Below are 10,666 nucleotides of genomic sequence, written 5' to 3' on the forward strand. Positions count from 1 at the left end.
CACATTTTAAAAGTTTATCAAGTAAAAGGAAAACAGTCAAATTTGTGAAGAATTTACCTTAACAAAGCAGATAGAAGATGATGGAGTACAGACACAAGTAATTGGTAATATATGCAAAGAAAACAAAAAACAATTAACTGAAAATAACCGCCAACAACAAGACAGTTGTTTTTTCTTCTTCTTCCTCGTTCATGGGCGGCAACTCCCACACTCACTCGTATGTACACGAGTGGGCTTTTACGAGTATGACCTGCCATGTAGGCAGCCATACTCCACTTTCAAGGTGTGCATGATGGGTATGTTCTCGTTTCTATAACCAAACGAACGCTGACATGGATTACAGGATCTTTAACGTCCGTATTTGATCCTCTGCTTGTGTATACACACAAATAGGGGTTCAGGCACTAGCAGGTCTGCACATATGTTGACCTGGGTGATCAGAAAAATCTCCACCCTTTACCCACCAGGCGCAGTCACCGAGATTTGAACCCGGGGCCCTCAGATTTAAAGTCCAACTCTTTAACCACTCGGCTATTGTGCCTGTCTAGACAGTTGTTTTAAATAAGTCAAAGTCAATGTACAGGTGAGAAAAAGCAGTCACATGAGACTGTTGAACTCTTACTCTGCACCAGTCCCACAACTTGTTTCTGTTCATGTGAAAGTGGATGCTTTACCAAGGCTATAAACTTCACTTACACAGACTAAAAACATCCCTGTCACAGAAAAAAAAAAAAAAAACAAAAAAACTATTATCAGCAACCCTTCTTGTGTTACATTGTTACGTGTAACTCTACCTCTTGACAGATGGTTTAAGTGCCTAACAGGTTTTAGCAAGGTGACCAGATTTTTTAGCACCCTAGTGGCTGTCTGTGCTGTAGTCTCTAACCAGCATGAGTGTGATTCTTCATGTAAATCCTTTTTGTGCCCTGATCATTTTTTCTTCTCCAAAATGTGTGAATGTTGTGCGTTACTCAAATTGTCTGGGCACAAAGATGTGTACAGTATGCTGATTCTTATCAATGATGTGTACAGATGTGACAAACTGGATCATGTGTAACAAATAATGGCAGTTATAATGACAAAATGAATGATGTGTAACATATGACAAATGTGGTGAGAAGCTGAATGATGTGTAACATACAATGGCAGATGTGATGACTAACTGAATTTTGTGCAACATACAAGGACAGATAGAATGACAAAATGAACTGTGTGTAGGTAAAATATGATAACATGTATGATGACAATAGATGATCTTTAACAAATAATGACAGACAAAATATAACAAGCTAATTTTCTGTGTTTGTCAGGTCAGATCTAAACAAGTTCATCTGGAACATATTTGATGTTGAGTGAAAAAAAAGACAATAAACAAAGAATAATAAGATAAATAAACTTTTTTGTTAAGAAAATAACAAATCTTAAACCAACTTTTTAGAAATCGAATCACATAGGAAGTCTTGTCTTCTTGTTCTTTGAAGAATATGCCATGAATATTTTTTTGTTATATGTGATTAATGTGAGTCAGATCTTCAATAACAAAAAGAGGGCAAAGAACTGAAAGAATCACAAAAGCAAAAGTCACATTTTGCATCAGGAATCCAAAGAAGTATGACAGACTTTACTTGAAGTAGGAATGCTTTTTGTGCAGAGTGATTTGACTTACGTTGATGTACTGTTTCAGGTCTTGCAGGTTTATAACCATGCCGGTCGCTGGATCAACCTGTACAGAAAGGTTGACATCAACACACACACACACACACACACACACACACACACACACCACACAGTTACTCTGTTCTGAAATCATCTAAATATCATGTGTACAAAATGTGTGCATGAATGCATGTGTGTGTGCATGTCTGTCAACATTGTGTACATGAACATAGGTGTGCACATGTGTGAACAAGAATGCATCTGTGTGGGTGTGCATGGGTGCATACATGTATTTGTGCCTGTCTGTCAGTCTCCCTATGTGTGTACCTATGTCTTGCATCAGTATATGTAACCCAGCCAGACTGTACATTCTGTTTTTTCTGCACTCACTTTTTATCAGCGCATAACTTTCAGCAGAGCAATCATGAAATACGTGTTGACCCAGTGGATTTGATACAGCTGAGAAAGAGCTTCAGACCCACAGCTTGATGCCATCTGTTGCAAAATTATGTGACTGCCTGGGTTTGACTGTGTGAGACGGTCTGTGTTCTGGCTAAACAATAACAGCAGCTGTTACAGGCTGACATCTGTTATATGTCTATGCACTGTTCATGCACTGTGTTTTTATAATATTAATGATTCTGTTTTATGTTTCTACTACTTTTTATATGCTTTCTTGTTTCACTTAGAGCTTGCTTATGCTCGAATTATAGCGCTATATAAAAATAGGTTGTTTTTTTATTATTACTATTATTATTATTATCAATGTTTAAATAAAAAAATTATGCATGTACACATATTTTCTGAAACAAGAACACAAAACTACACAACAAATCGCCACCCCACCCCACCCCACCCTCTCTCTCTCTCTCTCTCACTCACACACACACACACACACACACACACACACACACACACACACACACACAAATATATATATATATAATTATCTCAGAGGCATTATCCCATACCACTCAATCCTAATCCCCATACCCCCATCCCCACCCCACCCCCGCCCCTGCAAACACAACCACCAGTCTACAAAGAAACTTATCACTGTTAGGTCAATGTAGGCCACCTGCCAGGGGACAGTCTGCCTGGTTGCTGTGTCTTTTCAATGATGTTCAGACAGAGAGAATGTCTTGATATGCAGTAACCAAAGAATCATGGCATGACAGGAAAATACTTACAGGGCCTCTGACCACCACTTCCACTGGAAAAAAGAAAAGCAAAAATGAAATGAACACAAGTCACTCACAGATTATAGACATGAGTCCATGTTGACACTCACTCACTCACACACACACACACACACACACACACACACACACACAAAATGTGCACACAGATAAGTACATGCATACATGTACATACACACACACACACACAAACATACATGTGCACACACACACACACACACACACACACACACACACACACACACACACACTTTATTTTCTCTTTTTGAACAAATATATCTACCACATCTGACACTTACAAGCAAAAAAATTTCATGTTTAATTAATTCACATCAATGAGTAAGTGACAGTTCACCCATTTCTAAATATCCTCCAATGTTCAATCAAATATCTGATGTCCTATATATAACAAACAAACAAAATTACCTTTGTAATTATGTCCATGTCCATTGGGATTATTGCACTTTCCGTAAGTTTCTTTGTTCTGCTCCTCAGATAAACTGGGGCTGTATATGACAAAAGTTATTGTGAATATACATTCTTTGCATACTTGACTGAAAGCAATTTATCACAGCTCTGAGATGGTACCGTTAACGAATGGATAACGAAACACTAACTGGCTGGCTGAAGTAGTCAGCTCATTATCATAAAATCATTTCCTGTGCTGTTTTATGTACATACATAAACATATATTCATACAAACATATATGTTCACACACACACACACACACACACACACACACACACACACACACACACACACACACACACACACACACCCTGTTTAACATCACTAGTGGAACAGTGAAAAGATGCAAAACTAAAGAATGAAACACACACACACGCACACACACACACACACACACACACACACACACACACACTTCATTATTCCTCACACTTGTGCAAAACCACATTTCACATAAAAGGAACATGCACAAACACAAACACACACACACACACACACACACAACAATGTAAATCCGTTTTACTCACCTGTGCAGCCGGTGGCAAGCACTAAAGCAGTCAGAACGACTGAGATACACTATGGGACGTTTGTTTCCATCCCCATTTCTGTTCATTTGATTTTGGGCCATTATTTCAATCAGTCTGAAACAAAAGAACAGCTGACTCACTTTTACTGAACAGCTGGAGGGCCTGATAGGGGATGAGGTTTTCTTTTTCAATTCATTCCATTGACTTTTTGTCTCATATGTCAACATATTTACTAAATTTTAAATTCCCCCCTCACTCTCTCTTTCTCTGTGTATGAGAGAGAAAAAGAGAGACAGAGAGAGACAGAGACAGAGTGTGTGTGTATGTGTGTGTGAAAGATACAGACAGCAACAGAGACACAGAGAGAGACACCGAAAAGAGAGACAGAGAGAGATCATAGTGCGGCCTGGATAAATGACAACTGGTGCTGAAACCTGATCTTACTTGAAAACTTTTTTCTTTTTTTCTTTTTTAAGAAAAAGGCTGTGATGTAACATTGATTCCTTTCTCGACGGGCGCCATAGCCGAATGGTTAAAGCATTGGGCTTTCAATCTGAGGGTCCCAGGTTCGAATCACAGTGACGGCACCTGGTGGGTAAAGGGTGGAGATTTTTACGATCTCCCAGGTCAACATATGTGCAGACCTGCCAGTGCCTGAACCCCCTTCGTGTGTATACGCAAGCATAAGATCAAATACGCACGTTAAAGATCCTGTAATCCATGTCAGCGTTCGGTGGGTTATGGAAACAAGAACATCCCCAGCATGCACACCCCCGAAAGCAGAGTATGGCTGCCTACATGGCGGGGTAAAAACGGTCATACATGTAAAAAGCCCACTCGCGTATATACAAGTGAACGTGGGAGTTGAAGCCCACGAACGCAGAAGAAGAAGAAGAAGAAGATTCCTTTCTCTTTACAGCACTCAAACATGACATGTTCAAGTGTGCACAAAACAGATGGTGCCACTGATGGCTCACAGAGTACAATGTAGTCTGTTGTTCTGATGCATGAACAAACAGGCCAACTATATACCAGGGCTGGTGGAAATAAAAACAGGTGTGAAACTGTGGAGTACAGCAACATGCAACAGACTCTACACATTACCACAAGCACATTTAGTAAAATCACAATCTTGGTCAATTATCTATAAAACATTTACTTTCTAAATTGAAAGCTGTAACCACACACACACACACACACACACACACACACACACACACACACACACACACACCACATAGATGTGTAGATCCACACACCCAGCAAAATGACTGTTAGTGTGAAGCCATAAATGTGTTGTACACATCTGATTCAGAAATTACACAATATTTGTTTACAAACCACTTGAACTGTTTCAGACAAACCATTTCATCTGAAATCCTGCTTCGTTTCAAAATTTGAAAACAAAGCAACAAGCATCAGGCATCAGAAGGTCTGTATGTTTTATAACTGCTTTGTTTATTTTTGTGTCTGGGGATGGGGGGGGGGTGTTGGGGGGTGAGATAAGGGGAGTGGAAGATTGGAGGATTTCCCATCTTCCATAGTTTTAGTGGCATTACCCCATGCCATTCACCCTTAATCACTCATACTCATTCTGCCACAGCTCCAGTGCTGGCAATCTACAAGGAACTATTATTGTTACATTGTCAGTAGGCCACACACTATAGGAGACCCTGCACTGCTGCTGCATCACTTCAATGGTGTTCAGCAGTGACTAACTTTGTGTTTGACATCTTACTTTACCACTTTTGTTTTCAACTGTTAAAAGTTTCACTGAAATAACTGTTTAATCAATTAAAAAAAAAAGCACACTTCACTATTAACTATTGAAATGACAATGCGGGATACTGATTAATAACAAACTGGTAATCATGTTTTACACCCTTTCATTTCCTATTTCTGAAATCAATATCAAACTTGTGAAAATCTATGTTACACTTTTGGACAATGTGTACTATGTCATTCATTTATCACTGCCTTACAAAGTACTTGCTATTGCTTGCTTGAGTTAGGAAATAACACCATATTGAATTGTTTTTGTCTCCAGATTAACATGACCCTTTCCAGCAACACAATTTTTCTTAAATATACAGTAAAAGCCATGTGAAGCAATAAAACAACAATCACCACCACCTAATAAATTATTGATGAAGAGGGCACCTCTGAAGAATGTGGTCAGTGTCTAGTCTTCTTAACCAGAGAGGCAAGTTGGTGAGGGTGCCAGCCTGAACATCTAGTTCAAGTCAGCATTGATTCAGTTGTAGCTGGTTCGGAGCTTCACCAGGATCACTAGCTGCTCTCTGGACAGATGGTGGTTCTCATCTCTGGTTTCAGGAGTGAGCTGATGATGCTCTTCTTCCCACAATAGTTTATGCTGCTGCCTGCTTGGTCTTCCTGGGCTCCTGACTTTGCCAGCTCACCTGCCATTTCATTTCATGGACTGGACCCCACTGGAGGACTGTTCTTCTGGATCTACTGACCTGTTGCAGAACTTTTGTCAGGTGGGAAGCATGTCATTCTCCAGGAAAAATGGAGTACAGAGAGGGCATCTGAGAGGAAAGTCAATTGATATCACAGATGCTTGGAGTCCTGAGGCAGGCTGAAGCAGCCTGCATGAGTGCTGTCTCTGCTCTGTAATTTGTTCAGTGCCAGCCTGAAGTGACACTTGCAATAACTGCCCCTCCTCAGGGAACTTAATAAGGTAACCAGCTCCTCCATTTACTACACCACTGGTGTCCAGCTCATTGGTGTATACATGAACCCAAGCTTCCTGTGAGTTTATTTCTTCTGTCAAAGGTATGCAGTATGAGAATCCATCAAGCTGTGTTATTGTGCTATTCTTCTGGAGTTATGTGTGGGACAGAGGTGCAGAGAATGATATCTGGCTGGTCTGGTGCTCATGGTTCTGGAATATGCAAATGAAGCAGTGGTTTGTTTCCCTAAACTCTCTGATGTTGCCTGATGAGTCTCTTGCTCTTGTGCATAAAACTACTCTGCTTCCCTCAGTTCTTTGTAAAAGTGTGTGATTTAAGTTTCATGGAGTGATCAGTCACATATCTGCAATTCTTAGCCAGCATTAAAGTCTTCACTTCTCTTTTCTGATTAAAAGGATGGATCTTAGACCAGCAGCTGTGACGAAGTGGTTAGGGTCGCAGACTGATGGCTGGGAGGACACGGGTTCGAATCCCAGTGGAGGTGGGTATTTGGCACGTAGCTGGCTCCTACCCAGAGTAGAGTGCGCTATGGGCTTAAATGGGAAGACTGATACCACTTGGTTGAGTATCATCAACTTCACAGATGCATCCTTGGGTGTGTTGCTCTAATTTCCTGACCAACACTGCAAGTGTCTTCATCTCAGGCCTGGTTGACACCAGGATATCATTACGACAGGAAGCATAGAGTACAGCCTTGCCATGTAGTCCCAAACCTAAATGGGCCTCCATAGCAGCATCATGATCATCATCATCATCATCATCCTCATTCTTCATCATCAATATATAAAAAAGCCCCAAATTATGTGGCTTTTCATGCCCTGCTCTCATGGTGACCTCAGTTTTGAAACCCCTCTACTTCCGCACTTCGGGTCAGTCTTGTCAAGGTCTTCAGTGTCAGGAGATTCATGGGGGACTGGCGTTGAAGGGACATGGTGACAGTCTTCACACTGGGGGAGATGCTCATTCAGTCTGGCTCCGCAATTAGGCCATTATTGTTGTCAGTGGAGGGCTTAGTAGGTGGTGTCCTAAGTACATTAAATCAGAAAAATCACTACCGAACACCATCAAAGTGACTCAGCAGCAGTGCAGGGTCTCCTCTGGTGTGTGGCCTCTTGGTGACCTAAATTGATGGTTCCCTGTGGACTGCCGGCACTGTGACTGTGACAGATGAACCCGAGTGTGGCTGTGTATGAGGGACTCAGAATGAGTGGCGCGGGAGTAATGCCACTGAAATGGTACAGATGATGGGGTGTAAGCCAACAATTTCTTGCAATCCCATGATTTCTCTCACTTTGAGAGAAATCATGGGTGGCACCCCCACTTTGAGAGAAATCGTGGGATTGCGAGAAATCGTGGTCGTTCCCCTCCCACGCTTTCTCTCGATTGCAAGAAATCATGGGAGGCACATCTACGATTTCTCACAATGTGTGAGAAATCATGCGAAGTCCCCCTTATTTTTGTCAAAAATATTTCTTTTATCATCGGAGTTGGTTTGTGGTCTTTTCCCAGTGCAAATCTCTGAGAGAAAAATGAGAGAGAGAGAAAAAGAAAAGAGAAAAAGGGAGGCAACGACAACAACGATCATGATAATGACAGTGGAGTTTGCGAAAACATCAACGGTAATGACACTGAAATGCAACTGTTTAATGTATTTCATGTACAATGGATCACTACAATGCATCAACCTCAAATTCAACATTGGAATCAACAGCAAACAACTAAATTCAGGCAATGTGTATAACTCAAACAGAAATATAATATAATGTAATATGATATGTTATAATATTATATGATATAATATAATATAATATAATATAATATAATATAATATAATATAATATAATATAATATAATATAATATAATATAATATGAACTGAACCTTTCCTGGATGTTGGGAATAACATCAAAATGATTCAACTATATATATATATATATATACATGTGACAGCATAAAAGGTGTTTCAAAATGCTTTACCCTCATGTAGGGCACATGAAAACTGGACCAAATAGTTTCGATGTTTGTTGTGATGCAACATGTTCTGTCACATTTATTTAGAATGTTCTTCATTTCATGCTTGCTCATTTATTCATCTGTTTGTGTCAGCATCTTTTTGCATGCAAGATTGCACTGCTAATAGAATCTCAGTTTCACAGAAGACACTTAGAACATGAAAATATTTTAAAACAGAGTGAAAGAAGACCAAATCAGCCAGCCAAGTAAACACACATCAGGATGGATCTTAATATGTTTCTCCATACCCTTGATTCATCTTGACCTCATTGCACCCATGATAAGACAGAGGGACTTGTTCTGTATTCTGTCCAGAACTTGCAGGTAAGTTTTGCTATGGTTAACTGATGCTGATAAAACAGCAAGAATGATATGGCATCACATATATTCAGTTAAAAAAATCAAAACCAAAGACATCAACAAATTGTGTCACAAGAACCATACAGACCTAAACAATGTGCAAAGAAGATTCTTGTGGATGTGTGTAACCCTGGTTATTGCACATTTAAAGGATCATTGAGATTTACAATCTACAGTATCATTGTAGCTTTGACATCACAAACAACTGTCATAAAATATGCATCACATACTTACATAATTAAGTAGTATTAGTTGTATCATATGGACCAACAGATTGTCTGCCTAGGCCTCAGCCTTTTTTATGTCCCTTTCAATATCTGTCTCTTTTTTCCATATTTGTGGGATATCCACATAATGCATTCATCAAAGTAAAAAAATAAAATAATAAAATAAAAATTTAAAAAATCTGTTCATCTGGTGTTCATATCAAGAAGATTTTTAAACATAGTATTCCATGCAAATTTAGTTTCAGTTGGTAGTGCTTTCCATATTTGTGCAATTCTGGTAGCCAATGAATTTTTCCTTAGGCTGGTATTGCTGTGTTCCTTACAAATTTTTATCACTCAGTTTCTTGTACTCTTGTAATCTAACATTCTAAAAATATTTTTAACATTAACATCATTAAAGTAATTTCATATTTTGTAGGTTTCCTCTTAATCTTCTCCCCTTTAGTGAACGCAGGTTTAGGTATGTTATTCTTTGCTGGTAGCCCAAAGATTTGTATTCTTAAAGCTTGGCTGCTCTTCTTTGCACCAACAGATTATCTCTTGATATATGGGTGCCACACACTATTACCATGATCTATGTGTACTTTAACAACTGCTTTATAAAGTTTACGAAAAAATATCTTTACCTGAATAGGTAAATCTTCTTTTAATTACTCCAATCATCTGATTGACTTTATTTATTGTATCTTATATATGTGTGTCAAATGATGATTAATTATTGATGGTTAATGAAAGCTAAACCTTTCTCACTTTGTTTATATAATTCTCAGTATCCTGTACGGTGTTTTCTATTTTCATATGGTGTTTGCTTTCTGAATTTTTATTTCCCGTGTGCATTACTTTACTCTTTGACACATTAAATTATGCATTCCTGTAACTTATATAAGTCCTTTTGTATTGTAAGATTATTATGTGCATTACCATAAAGTTTATTATCGTCTGCAAATATTTTGCACATACATTCAGGGTGGTCATTTGTGACCACTATAAAAAGCACTGGGGCAAGTATGCTGCCTTGTGGCATCTGCACCAGTTGACTTTTTTTTCTGAGGTATTACGGTCACAGATGAAAGCTGCATACGGAATATGTAACCACTCATTACCATTGCCCACGTTTCATGCTTACCTCTGTTTCCAGCCGTTGCGGGTGTCGAATGCAGACGAACTTTTCGCATGAACAGGCTTGAATTGTCTCTCTTTTCCTGTGTGTCGGCCACTTCTCTTGCTGGATTCGAAAGATTGTCAAGAGCTCAAGTGTCGAGGTTGGACGAGTTACGTGTATGAGGTTGGACGAGTTACGTGTATGGGTCGTGTATCTTTCCACCTGTTCAGCAAAGCCACTGCGATAGTGCTCGACGAAACACGCTCCATCAGCCCTGAGTTCTATTTATAGCTCAGTGGTTTACATTCATTCGACTGTTTCCGATCATTTCCGTTGATTCCCGTAAAGTTCATGTGTATTGATCGACATATATGATTGGTTAAAATGCTGAAGCAATATC

At 39.3% G+C, this 10,666-nt stretch overlaps 1 protein-coding gene across 1 annotated transcript in view; it reads right to left on the bottom strand.

Annotated features, from left to right (window-relative positions):
* The window catches only part of LOC143296978 (6-pyruvoyl tetrahydrobiopterin synthase-like), a 14,005-nt gene extending 3,466 nt beyond the window's left edge, over positions 1 to 10,539 (bottom strand). The window contains exons 1-5 of the mRNA XM_076609068.1: positions 10,291 to 10,539; positions 3,852 to 3,965; positions 3,282 to 3,361; positions 2,847 to 2,869; positions 1,667 to 1,723 (exon numbers count right to left, since the gene is read on the bottom strand). Coding sequence (XP_076465183.1) covers positions 1,667 to 1,723; positions 2,847 to 2,869; positions 3,282 to 3,361; positions 3,852 to 3,952 — 261 coding nt within the window. The 5' untranslated portion in view covers positions 3,953 to 3,965; positions 10,291 to 10,539. The remainder of the gene's footprint in view (positions 1 to 1,666; positions 1,724 to 2,846; positions 2,870 to 3,281; positions 3,362 to 3,851; positions 3,966 to 10,290) is intronic.
* Positions 10,540 to 10,666: the final 127 nt, after the last annotated feature.

This window comes from Babylonia areolata, chromosome 22, assembly GCF_041734735.1.
Source record: "Babylonia areolata isolate BAREFJ2019XMU chromosome 22, ASM4173473v1, whole genome shotgun sequence".
Taxonomy (NCBI): Eukaryota; Metazoa; Mollusca; class Gastropoda; order Neogastropoda; family Buccinidae; genus Babylonia; species Babylonia areolata.